The sequence below is a fragment of the Pristis pectinata genome, chromosome 20 (assembly GCF_009764475.1).
Source record: "Pristis pectinata isolate sPriPec2 chromosome 20, sPriPec2.1.pri, whole genome shotgun sequence".
In the NCBI taxonomy this organism is placed as follows: Eukaryota; Metazoa; Chordata; class Chondrichthyes; order Rhinopristiformes; family Pristidae; genus Pristis; species Pristis pectinata.
This window is the reverse complement of record NC_067424.1, coordinates 36,638,443-36,658,975: the sequence shown is the minus strand read 5'-3', so window position 1 is coordinate 36,658,975 and position 20,533 is coordinate 36,638,443. Positions and strand designations below refer to the sequence as shown.

General features: G+C 45.5%; 1 protein-coding gene across 2 annotated transcripts; it reads right to left on the bottom strand.

Annotated features, from left to right (window-relative positions):
• Positions 1 to 293: 293 nt before the first annotated feature.
• On the bottom strand, positions 294 to 19,084 carry LOC127580708 (tubulin alpha chain-like). 2 transcript variants are annotated; one of them, XM_052034478.1, is made up of 5 exons: positions 19,023 to 19,084; positions 17,036 to 17,258; positions 4,004 to 4,152; positions 2,112 to 2,792; positions 294 to 1,111 (listed from the first exon to the last, which is right to left on the bottom strand). In XM_052034478.1, the coding sequence occupies exons 1-5, from the start codon at positions 19,023 to 19,025 to the stop codon at positions 818 to 820; spliced, it is 1,350 nt and encodes a 449-aa protein (XP_051890438.1). In that variant the 5' UTR covers positions 19,026 to 19,084; the 3' UTR covers positions 294 to 817. The 2 variants fall into 2 exon arrangements, with proteins under 2 accessions (XP_051890438.1, XP_051890437.1); XM_052034477.1 differs by lacking the exon at positions 19,023 to 19,084 and adding an exon at positions 18,529 to 18,688.
• Positions 19,085 to 20,533: the final 1,449 nt, after the last annotated feature.

The window sequence follows — 20,533 nt, the reverse complement described above, 5'->3', positions numbered from 1 at the left end:
ACTCAAACTGCGCAGCGGTAAGCAGATGGCACTGAAGAGTACCATATAATTCAGAGTAGATTGATGCAGTAATAATTAGCTAGACAAGATTTGTATAGCTTTTTGTGAATGGGACATAGCTGGGTAATGTTGCCTTTGATTGGGTAGATATCTCTGGATTAGTTGTCTCGGGATGAGATTACAGGTGATCCCCATGTTACGGCCATTTGGGTTACGGAAATTCGCCCCGAAATAATTCAGAAATTACCACCAATAAATTTGAGACGCAGAATAAAATTCAGTCTAACAGAGTCTGTGTGGGTAAAAAGTAAATAAATCAACATAAAATTTATTTTTGCTTAACTCACATTGCTTGACATATTCGCAAATGACGTGGCTTCGTTAGTGCTAATCTTCAGTACTACAGCTGCTCCTGTTGTTGGGGCACACAGGCTTTGCAGTATCCAGAAATGGCTGAGTTCACTTGATTATCATGTGAAGTGAACTGGAATTGTTTGAATAATGACTTCTGTAATTAGTCCGCCTCCTGAGGCAAGGGCATCAGGAGGAGGCCATCTATTCCTTAATATTAGCTGAAAAATAGATGCAAATGCTTTGGCCTTGTCTTAGAAACTCAGGTTGTCTTGATGTAGTTGCTTGTGGCCATGTACTGTTTCATTATTGGAGCTGTTAGCTGTTGAATTGTTTACAACCATCCACAATTGGATTCATCCCATTAAAACACCAACAATCTTAAGATTTATTCATTGCAGTTTACACATTGCACAGGGCAGGTGGTACAGCATATGTATTGATTATTATGGCTGGAATGTGGCTTTCAGTATTCTTCTCCACCATCTTCTTCCTGCATGGAGTCTGCCCCCACTTCTTCGTAGTCTCTCTCTAATGCAGCCAAGTCTTCCCTTGCTTCTGCAAACTCTCCCTCCTCCATTCCCTCGCCCACAAACCAGTGGACAAATGCACGCTTGGAATACATGAGGTCAAACTTGTGGTCCAGGCGAGCCCAGGCTTCAGCAATGGAAGTTGTGTTACTCAGCATGCAGACGGCACGCTGAACCTTCGCCAGGTCACCTCCAGGTACCACAGTGGGAGCCTGGTAATTGATCCCAACCTGACAACCAGAGAGGGAAAGTCATCTTAGTTGTTGATAAATACTTAAAGTTGCTGGAAATAACTAGTGTCAAAGATCAGGCCAACTACAGAAGACATTGCTGAGTCTCACAATAACTACCAGTGTACTAAATAAACCCCCATTAATTCCTCCCTTCAGCAGTTTCAGGAAACCCCCATTCACCCAATACCAATATCAATCACATTGGCAGTAGTTGAGGATATTTACCTGGTGCCATGAAAAGTTCAGCATTTATATCAGATTTTCCTCATCATTAAAAGAGCATTAATTTTTACTTCAGCTTTTAGTTAGTATGGGTGAGTGATCAGTAACCAGTCACTAAAAGCAGATTGACCTGGGATGATTCTTCCAATCTTGGAAACCAGACAGATTTCTCTATTTGTCCACTCAGCTTAAGCAGCTCTGGCAACGGAACAGTGACTTCCATCACCACTACTGCCCAAATCAAAGGGCCCCAAGCGTGCAGTGTAACCAAAGGGTCAAGATGTGTACGCCAGTGGCAAGACCAGCAGCCACTATCCTTCCCCAGCTGCCCTTGTGACTTCTCACTTCAGAGGGTTGATGTGAGAAAGACTGGAGTCCTTCCCCAAAAGGCATTAGTGGGCAAGTTGTGTTTTTGACGGCATTCTGAACACAAGAAGTACAAGCACTCAACAAGACTATGGCTGATCTTTTACCTCAGCACCACTTTCCTGCGCTAACCTTCAATTGCCTTAATATTCTGTTCCACAATCATTGTCCCCAGTTTCCAGGTATTCAAAAACCCATGGTGACATTTGATCTCAGCCTTTGCATTGTTGTTTAGTGCCATCCTGGACTGGGCCAGTGACCTGAATGACTTGTCCTGCAAACGCACGCCAAGCAGATCAAGTCAACAGGAAAAGCTGCCGATGATCACAAGTATTGAGGTTCTGCTTCAGTGAGAATGAGATTCAAGGGCCGGGGGTGACACCCCGTTCCCTCAAGTGCCGACACTCACCTTGAACCCAGTGGGACACCAGTCCACAAACTGAATTGATTGCTTGTTCTTGATGGTGGCAATGGCAGCATTGACATCCTTGGGCACCACATCTCCCCGGTACAGCATGCAGCAGGCCATGTACTTGCCGTGGCGAGGGTCACACTTTACCATCTGGTTGGCTGGCTCAAAGCAGGAGTTGGTGATCTCGGACACAGACAGCTGCTCGTGGTAGGCTTTCTCAGCAGAGATGATGGGTGCATAGGTAACCAATGGGAAGTGGATGCGAGGGTAGGGGACCAAGTTAGTCTGGAACTCCGTCAGATCTATGTTTAAAGCCCCATCAAAGCGCAGTGAGGCAGTGATCGAGGACACAATCTGGCCAATCAAACGATTGAGGTTGATGTACGTGGGACGGTCGACGTCGAGGTTACGACAGCAGAGGTCATAAATTGCCTCATTGTCCACCATGAACGCACAGTCTGAGTGCTCCAAGGTAGTGTGAGTGGTGAGAATGGAGTTGTATGGCTCAACCACAGCCGTAGAGATCTGAGGAGCTGGATAAATAGCGAACTCCAGCTTGGATTTCTTCCCATAATTGACGGATAAACGCTCCATCAATAGGGAGGTGAAGCCAGACCCTGTGCCTCCCCCAAAACTGTGGAATATCAGGAAGCCCTGAAGGCCTATGCATTGGTCTGACTGCAAAAGAAAAAGGAGGCAGTTTAGACAGTTTGAACATTCAGATCACCGCTTGTACCAGCTAACCAGCAACCTCTGGCAAACGTCCAGAGATGCAAGAGACTGCAATCTGGAGGAAATCAGCGGCTAAAGCAGCATCTGTGGAGGGAAAGGAACTGGCAATGTTTCAGGTCAAGACCTCGCATCACAACTGAGAGCGGAGAGGGAAGGTAGCCGGTATAAGGAGCAGAGGGGAGGGGCGAGACAGGGGCTCGTAGGTGATAGGTCGACCGTGGAGGGGTCAGGGATGATGGGCAGATGGGGGAGGGATGGAGTTGGGAGACAGAAGCTATTGAGTGATGGGGAAAGCAGACAAGGAGAGAAAAAAAAAGAGGCGGATGGTGCCAGATGGGGGAGAGGGGAGGGTGAAGGTGGAGGCAGAGGCTGGAGGGTGATAAGCGGGGACACAAAGGCTACCAGTGCTGGAATCTGATAAGTAAGGAAGGTGATCAAGGGTACCATTAAGGGAGAGATGAAGGGCAGATGGAACCACATGGAAGAGGGGATCCAGTGGGTGAAGTGTGTGGTCAGTAGGTGTAGGTGGATGGAACCAGAAGGGGGAGGGGATGAAAATGGGGGCTGGGGGTGGAATGGGAAAGGGAACAAAGATGGGATGACTGGAGGTAGATCAACAAAAGGGAGAGAGGGGAATACAGGAGGTAAGGCTTACTCAGATATTGGAAAGATCTTACATATGCAACACATCTCATGTCCCCAAACCTCAATTGCTGTGGCACATTTTTAAACCTGGATGTCAGAGTGAATAAATGTCATGTTAATGAATGGCGATGGTTAAATGGAATTACTCAAGTCTTATCGGATGAGGATTTAAACAAAGGAATTGATTCAGAATAACATTCATTATTTAAATTTTTGTTCCTAATTCCTGATTTATTAGGATGCATGTTTGAAAAGCCTGGGCAAGATGAGTGTATTTATTCCCCTTTCAGTTCATGTTGGGACTGCATTCACATCCAGAGTGAATGTGGAAAATTCTAATGAGGGCTGAAGCATAGCACAGCGAGAGTGGTAAATGTATTTCAATCAGATATTTGGAAGGACAGAAAATGGGGAAACCCCCTCAGTGGCAAGGTTTTAAATGGAGTTGGACAGGGAGCACATCTCTCCCCACCTCACACAGCTTTCCACACCTTGCCCACTTTTACACTCACCAACTTTCGGACACGCTCAAGCACCGTATCAATGATCTCCTTCCCAACCGTGTAATGTCCCCGGGCATAGTTGTTGGCGGCATCTTCCTTTCCAGTGATCAGCTGCTCCGGATGGAAAAGCTGCTGGTAAGTCCCAGTCCTGACCTCGTCTGGAAAGAATGAAGGAAAGTCAACAGTTAAACTTACGGTACACACAAAAAAGAGCAATAACACACCAAGAACAGTGGTATTAATTTGAATTCCGCAGACACCTGGTTCTATACAATTTCCGGTATGTTCAAGATTGAAGTGGACAGTAGTCAGCCTACATTTACAGCCTTCACGCATTCAAGGGAGAGCAGAGCTATGAGGTAAATCCCCTGAATGAGAGTGTGAGCTCTGAGAAAAGAGTGGGGAGACTTAGGTTTAAGATGCTGTGTTGAGGTGATTCCAAATATAAGCACAGTACCAACTGGAAATTCAATATTTGCTGTCAAACTTTGGGAGTGGTCAAGGAGGCTCGGGTTCAGACCAGTGAATATATTGTCTGCAAAGAACATATCAGAATTGTAAAGGACTAGGTGTCTTTCAACTCAGTCAAGAACTCAAATTAATATTGGTGTAGAAAAATCACTGGTGAAATTAGTGGTCCTACAAGATGATAGGACTCTCTGGACCTGATGTCTTGGACCCAGAGGTGGATGCAGAAATGATGGATGCATTCATAGAACAAAGAACAGTACAGGACAGGAAAAGGCCCTTTGGCCCACGATGTCTGTGCTGAACATGATACGAAATTAATTGAGAGGAGACACAAGAGACTGCAAATGCTGGGAGCTGGAGCAACACACAAAGCACTAGAGGAACTCAGCGGGTCAGGCAGCAAGCATGGAGGGAAATGGACTGTTGACATTTTGGCTCGAGACCCTTCCTCTGGACTGAAAGGGGGAGAGGGGAGAGCCAGTATAAAAAGGTGGGGGGAAGGGATGGAGCAAGAGCTGACAGGCGATAGGTGGAACCAGGTGAGTGGGGTGTGACAGGCAGATGAGGGAGGGGGGAGAGTGGGAATGATATCAGAAGCTAGGAGGTGATAGGTGGAGGTGATAAAGGGCTGACGATGCTGGAATCTTGTAGGAGAAGAAGTGGAGAATGGAAGGTGGGGAGTGGAACTGGTGGGAGGAGTGTGTGGGTGATGGGCAGAGGAAGGGGGTGGGGGAGGGGAAAGAGATATGGTGACTGGGGCCAGGTGGATCAGGAGGAGAGAGAAAAGGAAAAGGGACAGAGGAGGAACCATCATCTTCAGCTCTTTGTCACCTCCACCTATCACCTCCCGGCTTCTGACATCACTCCCACTCTCCCCCTCCCTCATAGTGATTGCACCTTTCTCATTCCTGAGCTCTACCCATATTGCCTCATTGGACAAGCCCTCCAGGAGGTCCTCTCTAAATGCAGCTGTGATAGTTGTGATGTTTTCCAAAATTCAAAATTCTGTCCCCATTTATTGGAAGTTAGCAAATGTAATTCTGATGCTCAGACGGGAGACAAAACGGGGAATTATGGGCTGGTTCACCTGACAAAAGCAATAGAAGAATATTAGCATATTCAAGGGGACTTGAAACAGGGTGTTTTGAAAATCCCTGTGATTAGGCAGAGCCAACATGGCTTTATGGAAGAGAAACCCAAGAGGTTTTGAGAATTTGAGTAGCATAGGGGAGTAAGGAGGACCTGTGGATATCTGATAACAAGATGACATTCACTGTTATACAAGTTATTTACTTATTTATGAGGTGAAGGCATTTTTGAAAAGACCAACATCCTGAACTACCCTTCAGAAGCTGGTGGTGAACCACTTTCTTTAACTGCTGTCATCCTTTTGTTGAAAGTACTCCCACAGTGTGATTGATTTAGACACAGAGATGATGGAACAGCAATAGATATCCAAATCAGGATGGTATGCAGCTTAGAGGAGAATCTGGAGATGGTGGTGTTCCCATGCACCTGAAGCTTGTGTCCTCTTTGATTGGAGAGGTCATGGATTTGGGAGGTTTTCCTCTTTTTTAACAAAAAGAGATTGAGAGAGAGATTTAGCCCAGGCAAGCCACTTGTAGATGGTGTACACTGAAGCCAGGGTGGTGGAGGGAATGAAGGTGATGGATGGGGTGCCAAGGTATTTTGTCCTGGATTATGATGAGCTTCTCAAGTGTTGAAACTTTATCCAGGTAATTGAGTAGTTTTCTATCACACTTCTGATGTATCTTATTGATAATGGCAAGGCTTTGTGGTGGCAAGAAAAGTCATTTTCCACAGACTGTCACCCACTGATCTGCTATCATTACTTGAAATATTGATGTGGCTTGTCCATTGTCTGTCTGGTCAAAGATGTTGAAGGTAGGGGACTAGCAATAGTAATTCCATTGAATACTAAGGGTAGGTAGTTAGCCACCATCTTGTCAAAGGTGATCAATGTCTGGCACTTGTGTGGTGCGCCATTCAGCAGCCCATGTTTTTATGTTATCCAAGCTTAGCCGCACACAGGCATGGACCAATTCATTTTCTGAAAAGTTGCAAATGGAATTAAACGTGGTGAGGTGTTCCCATTCCACCTTGGGACTCTCAGCTCCCCTGAAATTAACTCCAATGGACGAGGAGTTGAGGGAGTCCTGACAACATCTTCCATCTCTCGGGGTATCCAAATGAGTTTAAATAAGTGAATCAGTTTTGCTAATGAATAGAGTAGCGTCACAAAGTGCAATTTCAATGGAGTGCAGAAGTTGGGAAATTGGCAAGCAATGGATCCCATTGTGAAATTTAGTTTAGTTTTGCAATTAGAATGTAATACCTACAGTGTGTAGATTCTTTTACATCGTTGGCCCATAATGCACACGCTATATTCTCTCTTCCAAGTTCTGTTTGCACCCAGTAAACCTGAAGGCTTCTGCAAAGGCTGGTGTGTCAGGAATGTGAATTTAACTCTAGTCTTAAGCATGATTGTGAAATATTTGAAAAATAATCAAAAAAACACAAAAAGTATCACAGGAAGTCAGGTTGACTACTGAGCATTGAAGGTTTTATCTCCCTTCTGAATTAGGACTGTTGATTGAATTACAAGTGTGGTGAACAAGGCTGGTGATCTGTGGGCACAAGGGGCTCAGTGGGATTATGATAATAATGCCAATAACTGAAATATGGCGTAAAGGAAAGCACTTCATACTGCTGGGCACAGGGCAATTAGAAGAGGGAAGGGGAGAGAAGGAAGAGTTAGGTTGACAGTGATGATACAAGGAGTAGATTATGGTGTTGGAGAGGGAGGATGTCCCTGAGGTGGCAGTGGTGCAGCTAATAAAGCTGCTGCCTCACAGCTCCAGAGATGTAGGCTCAATCCTGACCATGCGCTGTCTGTGTAGAGTTTCAGAATCAGAGTCATACAACATGGAAACAGGCCCAAAGGACCACCAAGTCCACACCAACCTTGAACCACCCACTTACACCATCCATTTTATTCCCCCCACATTCCTGCCAATTTGCCCAGATTCTACCATGAGCCTACACAAAGGGCAATTTACAGTGGCCAATTAACCTATCAATCCACACATCTTTGGAATGTGGAAGAGACCCACACAGTCACAGGGGACTACGTACAAATTCTACACCTACAGTGCTGGAGGTCAGGATTGAACTGGGTCTCTGGAGATCAATTAGCTGCACCACTGTGCCACCCGGAAGTGTCCAGGGCAGAATTCATTTGGCGTTAAGAAGCAAGGGTACCATAGGACCATGAGGGTATTATATGGTCTGCCAAATACTGACAGGGAGATTAAGATGAGCAAGAACTGTGGAGTAGTGATATTGGGAGACCAGCTACCCTATTTGTGGATTGGGATAATATTAAAAGGGCAAAGAGGAGGAATTTCTGAAATTTCAGGAAAATATCCTGCATTGTTAACTTTCTGGCATTGTTGGAACTGAGTCTGGGGAATGAGGAGGGCAAAGTGGACAAAGTGAGAGTGGGAAAAAATTGGACTGGATTGGTAATGAAGAACAATCTACAGTAGAACTTCCTGACTGAAGGCAGGGTAATCTTAAGGGGAAGAGAGGGGAATGGCCTGGATATGGTAGAGCTATGGTCTGGCAGGTAAAACAGCATTGGAACAATGCAGGATCTTTAAGAGAAATTTCAAGTTCAAATTAGGTACTCCCCAACAGGGGAAAATACAAGGGGCACCAATGTCAGCTCCCTGGATGACAAAGGAGATAGAGAATAAGAGGATGCAAACCAAAGGCCTTGTGCAAGGTGGTTAAGTGAGACCGGGCTGAATATAAAACAGATGAAAGGATAAGTAATAAGGAAAATTGGGCAAAGAAAACAGGATATTTAAAATGGGCTTAGGGTGGATGGGTGCTTTTTTTTTGGCATGGACTCAGTGGGCCAAAGGGCCTGTTTCTGTGCTTGTGAAGCTATGACTCTAGAGCTGTTACTCAGTAAAGTTAAATGGTGGTTTTTCAAGATTGGAGAATGGTAGGCAGTGGTGATCGCCAGAGGTCACTGCCATATTAGTGACACAGATATGGATGTTCAATTGTCTAAATTTGAATACAAACCTTGGAGATGTAGCCTGCAAAAGGACACCGGCTAGCAGCATAGGTAGACAAATGAAGTGAAATATAATGCAGAAGTGCATAATATTCTTGGCAGAAAGAATGAGAGGCAAAATAAACTAATTGGCACAATTCTAAAGGGTGTGGAGAAGCAGAGGGTGTATGTGGGTTTAAATCTTTGGGAGTGGCAGAACATGTTGAGAGAGCAGCTGGTAAACCACATGGGATCTTCAGTTACATAAATACAGGCATGAGTACAAAAGAGGGAAACCATGTTAAGGCTTTATAAAACAATGGCTAGACCACAAGTGGAGAACTGCATCCCGTTCTGGATTTAGAGGCCCCGGGGAGGATGCAGTAAAGATCTGCCAGGATAGCTCTAGAGATGAAGACATTTCAGCAGCAAAGTAGGGAAGCTTGGGTCACTCTCTGCGGAACAAAGGTGGAGAGAATTGACAGATGTACAAGATTGTGTCTGGCTTGGATAGGGTAAATAAAGGGAAGCTAATTCCATAGCAGATGGTGCAAAGTACAGGGAACAGAGTTGAAGTGAAAGGCAAAGGATACAAAGGGAGGTAGGATTTTGTTTTGTTTGCAATGGTGATACTGTGTTCCATGTTGTTTGTAGAAGTGGTGGAAGTCAGCAGAGGTTACTGAATGGGCACATGCAAACATAATTTCAAGGCTTCAGAAAGAGCAAGAGAATTTGACTGGAAAGACTACTGGACAGAGAGACCTAACAGCTGAATGGTCTCCTATTGTGCCAATAACAATGCTGTGACTGGGAGCAGACTGATTAGGTATTTATTAGCCAGATTGGACTTGTTTAGCCTTAATGGTTTCTGTTTCCCTTGTCTTTGAGAAGGTGCTCAGCAAACCTTCCTCCACAGCCACATCTTTCTTTCACAGCCATCTCCAGCCATGACTCGCTCCCTATGGATTCCAACACAAGTTCCACTCTTCACATTTTGGATCCATCCACAATTACAGGCATGGTCAAGATATTCACTGTTTTCCAAACCACTGTTCTCATCTCCTCCACTGATCCACACTCAATGCCATGCAGCAGTGTATGCACGTTCTCGACTTCTCTCTCCAGCAGCTCCAATTGATTCTCTCAAAGCTGTCCTGGTTCAGTTTTTTTCCATTGCATTCGTTGCTGCAAAATATTTTCTTCCTTCCTCTCAGGCAGAGATCACAAACTTCAAATCAAATTTTAATACTCCTCCTGGTCTTTCTTCCCTCTTACCCGGCTTCCTGCTGCAATCTAATCCCTTGCTGCATTTTCACCTTCTCTTCTGACATCCCCCTTTCTAATCTGAATGATCTGTCTTCAGCAGAGACCTCGCCTTCATCCTCCTACGTCCACACCTCAATGACATGGTGTTTAACTCTTCCATTGCCTTTGTCTCTGTGCCCATTTCCTTTGGCAGAGGACCTCATCCCAGACTGTGGACCCATTCTCCCACCTTCAGAATTCCTGATTCCCGGACCCTAACTTCTGGCCTTGACTTCTAGATCTAGTCACTGGTAACTGCCAGCACAACATCAACTGTGCCAATTTTTTCCCACCACACTTAATCTAACCCACACCTCTGACTTGTAGCATTCTGCTCACTAAAGACCAACTCCAGCATTGTCATCAAGCCTCCTGACAATGGCAGTTCCCTTGCTTGGCAAACTGACCTCTATCTCAGAGGCTGAAGACCAACTGCAACAGTGCCTCATGCCTCCTCATAGACCACAATCCCACCACTGAACATCAGGCCAGTGTCTCCTGGACAATCTCTGACCTGGTTTCCACTGGAGATCTTTCTCTCCAGCCTCAGTTTCAGACTGGTCTTCTCCCACAGAACTTATTCCTTCTTACCTGGACCAGTTCTCCTCGTCCAGTCTCTTCCCACCCATGACACGCTCTGCCAAGCTGCTTCTTAGCCAAATCAGCTTACTTTCACCATGGATGAGCCACCCCTTCCCACCCATCCCCATCATAGCCAGAGGGGCACCTTTACTTCTTCCTTGAACAGAGGCCTGACCAGCCCCTCCTCCACTGCCCTCTTTCACCTGGCTGAACTGGTTCTCAAATTGAACAACATCTTTAATTTCTTCTACCACCTCCAAATGAAAGGTGTGGCTACAGGAACCACATGCCCAAGCTACGCTCATCTCTTTGTGGGATATGTGGAGCAGCCATGGACTTAGTCCTTCTTGTGTCCCCTCCCTCACCCTCACATTGATCATTCGTGCTGCTCTCGATGCTTGTACAGAACTCTGGTTGCACCACCTTTGTTGTGAATTTCCACCCTGCTGTTTCACCCTCCACTTTCAGATGGTCTAATTCAGACTTGACTCTTCTGTCTCCCCCTCTGGATAGGTTAGTGACCCACAACTATCTCGACCACACCTCCTCCCATTCCATAAGGACCCCCTTCTTCCTGTTTCTCTGGCGCTGTCTGATCACTTACGACAACACCTTTCACACTGGTGCTGCCGAGACAACTTGCCTTCTCCCCACGAAGGGGCTCTCAACCACATCTGCTCCATCTCCTTCCTTCACTGACTTCCACCCAGAGCAAGGATAGGACACCCCTTGTCCTTGCCTTCTTCCCCTTCACATTCAAAAAGGAGCATCCTTCATAAATGCCAGCACCTTCAGTGTGAAGCTACTACCAGACATCTTCTCTTCCCCTTTTAGCATTCCAACTGCCCTCTGGCTCCCTGTTCCATCTCCTCCAATACCCATTCTCATGGCACCCTCCCATGCAACACCTGACCAATTGCTCTTCCCTTCCCACCATCCAGGAACCCAAACAATCCTTCTAGATGATGCAGAGATTCACTTGTACTCCAATTTAGTGTACTGTGTTTGCAGATCTCAGTTTGGTCTCTTCTCCATTGGATTGGTCATCAAACATGGATTGGGTGAACACTCTGCAGAAGACATCATTCAGTCTAGAAGGATGACCTCATGCTTTGAGTTGTTGGTCACTTTAATCTTCCACCCCACTTGCCTTTGGAACAATGTTAGAAACCAACAAACCCTGCAGAAGCTCAAGAACGAGCACCTCATCTTCCATCAAGGGACATTGCAGCTCTCAGGACAACTTTGAATTCAATAATTTTGGATAACCAGCCTTTTCAGTGTCAGAACTGTTCAGTCTAATGAAAGGCCGTCCACGTCTAACTTTAACTTGGCTTTTCTCTCTCCAGACCTCCCAAGTATTTCCAGCAACTACAGTGTTTTGTATCCCTCAGTTTCAGCATTGTTTTTTGGTCTCCATTTTTCATTCATTCCCTTTTATTTATACCTCCTCTAGACAGATTAGCTGTGATTAGCAAGCATTTACTGCTCTCAGCTGCCACTATCACCTTACTTATCAGATTACAGCACTGGTAGCCTTTGCGTTCCCCACTTCTCACCCTCCAGCAACTGTTTCTACCTTCACTCTGCCCTCCCGGCTCCATCTGCCTCCTGTTTTATTGCCTGCCTCTGACTCCCAACTTCACTCCTCCCCCATCCTGGCTCGGAGTACCCCCTTCATGGTTCACCCTCATCTTTGACACTTGCATGCTGGAACCCATCATGATTGAAGATGGGGATGTTCTCCGTATCTCCTATTCTCAATCGCTGCTTAACTGTCTACCACCATTTGTGACTGAACATGGCAGGATTGCACGACCTCTATTCAATCTTTTCTGACTGTGTAGACTTGCCAGGTTGGCACCTCATTCTGATGTAAACTGGCTGATCCCAACATGCCTTCTGCACTCATTAAACCAGGGTTGCTCTTGTGGTGTGGCTAAAACGGTAGTGAGGAGTACGCTGGACCATGAGATTACAGACATGGTGGTATACAACAGGCAGCCCACCACAGACTCGTGGATGCCCACTTTTGAGCTGCCAGATCTGTTTATATTCGATGTGGCATGATCATAATGCTGTACAACACAATGGAGGAGATACTGAGTGCGAGGATGGATTTTTGCTTCCACAAGGACTATGCAGTGACCACTCCTAAACAGACCCACCTACAATTATTGATAAGGACAAATTCAACCTTCATATCGGCACTTGCCACCTACCATAGGCCTGATTTGACAGCTGAACTTCAGCATTTGACCTGCTCAGTCAATGGTGGCAGCACCAAGTCAATCTTAGTGATGGTTACTGAAATTCCCCAGACTATAGTCCTCTGCCCTTGCTACTCAGCTTCAAGCGAGGTTCTACATGGAGCACTGACCCTTCAACCGAGAGAGGACGGGGAGTATTAATTATAGAATTATAGAAATCAGTCAGAAGGAAACACTGCACTCTGCTCTACTACAGGTAACAGATTATAGAAAATTTATGAAGCACAGACATTGTCCATCATTTCTTCTAGCACTAAGTCTGTAGTCCCTGCAGGTCACAGCTCTTGAAATCCAGGTGCAAGTATGCTTGGATGTGACAAGGGTTTCCGCCTCCACCAGTCTCTCAGACATCGAGTTCCAGACCCCTAGTGGCCTCCAGGTAAAAAAAATCCTCATCTCCCCTTCTCTTCCTTTGACCAATTACTTTAAGTCTATGCTCCCAGTTTTTTGCTACCATTATTAAGGGAACCACATTACTCTCTCTCGGCCCATCTAATTTTATGCATTTAAGTGAAGCCCCCACTTCCAAAAATCCCAGCTAATCTAATTGTTCCTCAAAGCTACAATTTCTTATCCTAGCAACATCGGAAATCTTTGCAGCCACCTGTGCAAGCACATCTTTCCCAGAATATGACAACCAGAACTGCACACAATACTTGTGCTGGGTTATCTGTGACCTAACCTCCCAGCTCGTGTTATCTATTGCTTCGGCAACTAACGCAAAGCACTCCAAATGTCTAACCCACCTTATTGACCTGTCCTGCTCGCTGTAAAGAATAAAGCCTTCCGAAGTAATGGTGTTACAGATGCACCCCATTCAGTTCATCAAGTCCCTACTCAACTCTACGTAAAGTAATCCTGCTAGTCCCACTTTCCTGCCTTCATCCCATAATCCTGCAAATTCTTTTTTTCCCCCGATACATATCCATTTCCCTTCTGAATACAACTGAAACTGACTCTACTAGTATCCCTACACGTTCTTTCCATATCCTAACAATTTACTATTTTAAAAATTTCCTCAAGTCACTTTTGATTCTTTTGCCAATCACATTCACTGTATGTTTCCCAGTTCCTGACTGCTCTGCAAACAGGAATGGTTTCTATCTACTGTCTATACCCTCCACGATTTTAAATACCTTTCCCAACCTTTGATGGGCACGCCTTACATGGTGGGCCAAAGGGCCTGTTTCTGTGCTGCACTGTTCCATGTTCTCCGTTACAAGGACAACAATCCCAGCTTCTCCAGTCTATCCACAGAACTGATGTCCCTCATCCCTGGAATCCTTTAAATAAATCTCCTCTGCACCCTCTAATGACACTACACATCCTTTCTGGAGTGCAGTACCCAGAAATGGCCAACCCTGTAATTTCTTATTTATGCAAGAGGTCCATCACAACTTCCTGATGAAGGGTTTCAGACCAGAAACATTAACTCCATTTCTCTTTCCACAGACGCTGCTGAGTATTTCCAGCACTTTCTTTCCTTATTTTATGGCTTCCTTGCCTTTATACCTAATGCCACTATTTAGAAAGTCTCAGACCCCATTTTCTAACCACCTTCGCAACCTGCCCTTCACGTTTAAACTGTCCCCAGACCTGTTCCCCTACCCTTTTTGTAGCTCACCCCACTAAATTTCCTCCCATTTTTGTACTGCACTGCTCCAAATGCAATTCCCTCACACTCTTCTGGATTAAATTGCATTTGCCTCTTTGCTGCTTATCTGCCTAACTCATCCATAACATCTTGCAGACTGAACCTTTTTCCTCACTGTTTAGTTCATGGCCAATTTTTGATTATCTACAAACTTTATCTTGCCCCCTACATCCTGGATGGCACAGCTGGAAGAGTCGCTGCCTCATAGCTCCAGAGGTCTGGGTTCAATCCTGACCCCAGGTGTGTCTGTGTGGACTTTGAATGTTCTCGCAGTGACCATGTGGGGGTTTCCTCCCTCCCCCCCCTCCAGCTGCTCCACTTTCCTCCCACATCCCAAAGACAAGTGGGTAGGTACATTGTTAATTGGTCACTGTAAATTGCCCCTACTCTGTAGGTGAGTAGCAGAATCGGTGGGGGGGGGGGGGTGGTTATGAGAACATGGGGAGAAGAAAAAAAAACAATTGGATTAATGTAGGATCAGTGTAATGGGTGGGTTATGCATTGGGCAGACTCAGTGGACTGAAGGACCCATTTCCAATCTGTCTCTCTCTAGGATTCTAATACTTTAAACCTAAAAAGAGTCATAAAAATATTTCAAGAAGGATTGAGTAATAAGCTCTGTGGAAACATCCAGTAACCATTACCCTCTGCTTCCTGCCCCTGAGCCAATTTGCCACTCTCCCTTGGATCTGCTGGGCTTTTCTTTTGTTGACCACCTGTCATGTGGAACCCTGTCAAAAGCCTTGCTAAGATCGATGTAGACAACATCCTATGCAATGGCCTCATTGATCCCCTTGTTACCACCACAAAAAAATGCAACCTTCTCAGACACACCTTCCCTTCAAATCTATGTGGATCCTCCCCAATTAATCTGTGCCTTTTTAAATAAAACTTCTTATTGTCTCTTATGATAGATTATAATTTACCCACTACAGAAGTTAAACTGCCCTGTAATTACTCTGTTTATTCCTTCTTCCCTTTTTCAACAGCAGCTCAATGTTAGCAGTCTTCTAATCCTCTGTCTGACACTTTTCGTGTAACCAGAGTATAGAAAATTTGTTGTCAGAGTCTCCACGATTTCCTTGCTGGTTCTAATGATGTAGGGTAGATTTCATCTGTACCTGGTAATTTTTCCATTTCTATAGATAAGCACATTGATCCTTCCTTAACTATAATTTATCACATCTGATCTTCCACACTTGTTCACCGTAACATCAGCATCATCCCCCTCTTGCAAAGAAGTCGCAAAATATTCACAAAGAACCCCACCAGTGTCCTCTGCCTCCGTACGTGAGTTATCAGTGCCCCCAAGTTGTTTGGAAGTTTCCATATCTGATCCCACAAGACCTCATCTGGTTTGGAGTCAATGTTGAGGATTCCCAGGGTATCCCCCTTCTGCCCGAAAAACAAAGTTCTGCCATCTCTGGTCGGTCTGTCCTGCCAGCAGGACAGGGTGTACTTGGCTAGATCAGTCTGGCTCTTCAGCTTTACAATATGCTGCCAATATTGATGCAGGTGGTCGGCCCAATTTTGTCCTTGTTTTGACCCATTAGATTTGGTATAATGAATTGTTTGTTAGAACAGTCAACATTGCAATGGATCTAGAGTTACCTACACCAGATTTCCATTACTGAAGGACATTGTTCAAACACAGTGTGATTCACCAGTTTTGTATTTAAGGCCAGTTCTCTTTTTTAAAAACAGATAATTGAATTTAAATTCTGAATAGGTGTGATGGGATTTAAACTCATGATTCTAGATTGTTAGTTAGTGGTTACTGGACCAGGAATTTATTGTACTACAATGTAACAGCTGCGAAAAATGAATCAGAATCAGATTTATTATCACTGGCATGAAATTTGTTGTTTTGTGGCAGCAGTACGGTGCAAAGACATAAAAATTACTATAAATTACAAATAAATACTGCAACAGAAGGGGTTTAAATTATGTTGGGGTATTAATAGGAATAACATCTAATAATCCAGAAATCCTATCAGTCTGGCGCCAAAGTCCCAAGAGTGCCAAATTATTAGAGTTTTACTGTAATTCAATGAACTGAATTTTAATTCCCCAGAGCTATGATGGGATTTTATCTTATTCTCTGGATTGTTAGTCTAGGCCTCCAGATTACTGATCCAGCAATCTAACCCATTGAGTCTATTCCTAAAAGACTGGATCTCAGGAGTAATTTGCATTAAGGACTGCATAACAGGTCGGAAAAAAAAGTAGGAATAAATGAATCATTTTCAGAATGGCAGGGTTTAACTGACAGAGTGCCACATGGATCAGTGCTTGAACATCAATTACTTGCAGTCAGTAGATATATTAGATCCTGTCCAGTTTTCTAAGCCTGTGGATATAAAGATAGGTGGGAAAATGAGCCGTGAGGTGGATACAAAGCTGCAAGAATTGCAGGAAGGTGTCAGAACTCAACATGGATTTTCGAGGTTAACCATTTTTTTTCCGAAAATGGAAAAGCATACCTTTGGTTAAGAAAGGTGAGACAAGTTAGTTGGTGTTCAGGAGGATTTGGATGTCTTCGTAAATGCATCCTGAAAATTAACATGCAAGTTATAGCAAGCAGTGCAGTCAGCAAACAATATGTTAGCCTTTATTATAAAGCAATTGGAGGACAAGAACAAGGAGGTCTTGTTGTAGGACTCACACTTTACCTATCACAGAGGGTTCTAGGTCCACAAAGATCGCACGAGGAACACGCCTTCCTGCGCTTGTCTCGCTGAAAAAGGTGTTGAAGGAGTCATCCACTCTGCCGGTGGTCTTGCTGCTCAGCACATTCCCATCCGGATGGATCCCATGCTCCAGACAATACAGCTCCCAGCACGCATTGCCAATCTGGACTCCAGCCTGTCCAATGTGGATGGAGATACACTCTCTCTGTTGTTGAAAGTGGGGGAAATGGTGAACACAAAACAAATGGGGCCATGTGAGACAATTCCTCAATCAGCATGTTCCACAATTGTTTCCCTCGTCACTCTGCCTCCAGTCACCAGTCGTTGGCACCTTAAACACCCCCACCCATCCCCCCTCCCTTTAGTTGGCTTTGGCTGCCTGTACCAGACACAAAGGATCACTGCTGCTTAAAGTAGCCAAACCACCACACCCACTCCACCCCTGGGCAGAAAGCCTGTGCTTTTTCAGAATCTTCCCTGTCATTACACTGTGTGGGAGAACTTGCCATGCCTTGGATCCCACTGAAGGGCAGAGTATGCAGCCAGATCTGACATGATGGAAATTGAGGTGGTAACCCACAGGAGCGGATTTGCACTCAACAAACCACTTGATGAAGCAGATCAGATCCAAATTCCCACCGGCAGCACCCAATCCCTAATTGTCACACTGTATTTCAACCCCAACCGCCACACTCCATGTCACTAAAACAGGAGCAATGTGCAGTAGACACAAAACCAAACATTTCTGGCAGCACCACACAAGCTCTACCTAGGTTTGTATGAACAGGCCAAATGCAAATTCCTACAATTAACATGGGGCTTAAAATGGGCAAAAATGACAAGTAAAAGGTCTTGCAGCAAAGGTACAATGAACTAGATGAAGCTTGACAATGCATCTTTTTCCTGAGGCATGCAAGGCAGATGCGAAATGGGTGGGGATGGGAGGTGGAAAGCCCAGGTAATTTTGCTGGTGAAAGAGAATACTTTAGACAAATGTGACAAATAGAAAAAAAACATTCAGATCCAGCAGTTCTGAACTGAAAATCAAAGACTGCAGATGCTGGAAATCTGAGATGAAAACAGAATTTTGGAAACACTCAGCAGGTCAGACAGCATCTGCGGGAAGAGAAACAGAGTTAAATGTTTCAGGTCAAAGACCCTCCATTAGAGCTCAGAAAGATTCCTTAAGAAAAACTTCTGCTGAAGGGTCTTCAACCAGAATTTTCTTTTTTTTAAAAAGTATTTGAGTTCCAGCATCTGAAGTTTTTTTAAAAGTTTTCCATATATGTAGACCTATTGGATCAAAAGTTTTTTAAATATCTGGCAAATTTATCCAAAAGATCTACAGATGCTGTTAACAAGCCCCAACACAATCTGGGAAGGGAAAGCAGTCCAACCAGTTGAGCTTGCCATTCTGATCCACAAATACCCCGAGGACAATAGGTTGTTAACCCCTTCACTCTGTTCGTACTCACTCCCCATGAATGCATTCGGTACTCCAGGTGAAGAATCCATGGAAGTCTGCTCCCAAAAAGTCCCGCTCCACTTCACGAAGCAGTTTCACCTTCGGAATCACCCGACTGCGTTGGGGCTTTTAAGAAGGGAGGGTACATCTCCAATGCAGATACAAATGAGTGACTGGGGAAGAGTTCAGGGTAGGAGTAGGACTATAGAGATCTGGGTAGTTCCCACTTATTAGGGAAAAGGAAGACACTCCCGTTTGTCCTTGGAGGTGTTAGAGAGGCCTCCCTCCCTCTCTTCCCCCCCCCTTCCCTGCCCACCTCCCCCGCCCGAGGGAGAGCACCCCCTTTCCCACCACTTCTGGAAGTTGCGGGGCAAGGACCTCAACCCCTTTCCCCAGGCTCGCCCGGACAGGGGTCCCCGTCCCCGGGTGTGGCGCAAGTACAAGGGGCTCTCCAGCACGCCCCTCACCTCCACACACACACCCTCCAGGGCGGCCGCCACTCACCATGATGCTCGGGCAGCGGCTCTCGAATCTCCAGCACGCTCCCGCCCCGCGTCAACTCGCCCACAGGCAGCGCACCCAGGGGCGGGGCTTCGAGCCCAACCGAGCGCGGCCATTGGACAGGGGCAGCCGGGCGGAGCTTCTTCAGTGGCCCGTCCAAGCTGTGAGGCAGATGACAGGGGCGGGGCCTCCAGATGGGAACTGGTGGGGCTAAGGGGGGGGGGGTTCCCATGGGAGATTAGGGGCGCGGCCAATGGAGGAGGGGGCGGGGCCATGGGAGTTGGGCTGAAGGGGGACTAAGGCGGAGGCGGGGCTAAGGGGAGAGGGCGGGGCTAAACGAGCGGAGGGGCGTGGCTGAGGGGGCGGGGGCTCGGCACATTTGCTACAACTGATCGCTGTCTCTTGCTGTGCACAGCAGCCTGTGGTGTGGGGCACCACCCACCTGACCACTCCAATGAACCGCTCATCTCTGATTTCCAGACAACTCCAGTGCAATTTGTTGCATGCCACAATTGTCGCGGCTTTACCGAACAAGATTGTCCCGTCTGAAATCCACAGCAACCCCTTCCACCTGTTTCCCCCTTGGATAGTTGGTAATATCATTCTTAATTGCAGATTCTACAGCTCCATTTTTTAGTAGATGTTAAACTGATTGATTTACCTCCCTTTAATACAATGAGTCCAGTGGAGACTGAAACGTATTTTCTCACGGCTTATCTCCCTGAAGTTTCCAGCTGTTTATCTTGCTGCTTTACTTTATTTAAACATAACTGCTTTATCCAAAACACGCTTCTTTTCTATTGAAATATCACTCCTCACGTTCTGATCCACGCCGGAATCTTCCACCACGATCACATGATATCTTAGGGGTCCTGTGCACGTTACAGGAATTGCATTTTTATTGTCCCATCTGATGTGGCACGATATTCAATCACAAGTGGATAATTAACGTCTCCCAGAACACTTATTATATTAGTACTAACCTGGTTCCCACGGATAAGAAGGTAATAAATGTGATCTCACTTTGTGAGAGAAGGAGATTAAAACCACGCGGACCGGAACTCTATTTCTCTTTCCACAGATACTGCCTGACTTGTTGAGCGTTTGCATTATTTTTTGTTTTCATTTCTGAACTGCAGACCAGTTCGCCTGGGATCAGTTATGCGAAATTGCTGGGATCTATTATTTTAAGGAAATGGCAACGTGACACTGAGAAAGTAGTAAGGACTGGGCAGAGTCAACATGAAGTTTTGAAAGGAGAATTGTTTTGGCAAAGCTGTTAGGTTTTTGAGGTTGTGACTCGCAGAATAACAAAGGGTAAACCCGTGGGTGTGGTGTATTTGGACTTTCAAAAAGACCTTCAAAAGTGCCACGAAAGAGATTTCTAAACAGAATTAGAGCACATGACAAGGGGGATGTGAAACTGGTGTGGATTTAAGATTAATTAATGGACAGAAAAAGGTTTAGGAATTAACAGGTCACAGCTCCTAACGACCTATTTAGCACGACGCTAT

Bases quoted from the DNA above. Each gene is read 5' to 3' on its own strand.
- LOC127580708 (XM_052034477.1), bottom strand. The intron at 4,153-17,035 runs GTAAAGTGTGAG...CATTCTTTCCAG, and splicing joins CCTAGAACCCTCTGTGATAG to ACGAGGTCAGGACTGGGACT. The intron at 1,112-2,111 runs GTGAGTGTCGGC...TCTGGTTGTCAG, and splicing joins GGTGTCCCACTGGGTTCAAG to GTTGGGATCAATTACCAGGC.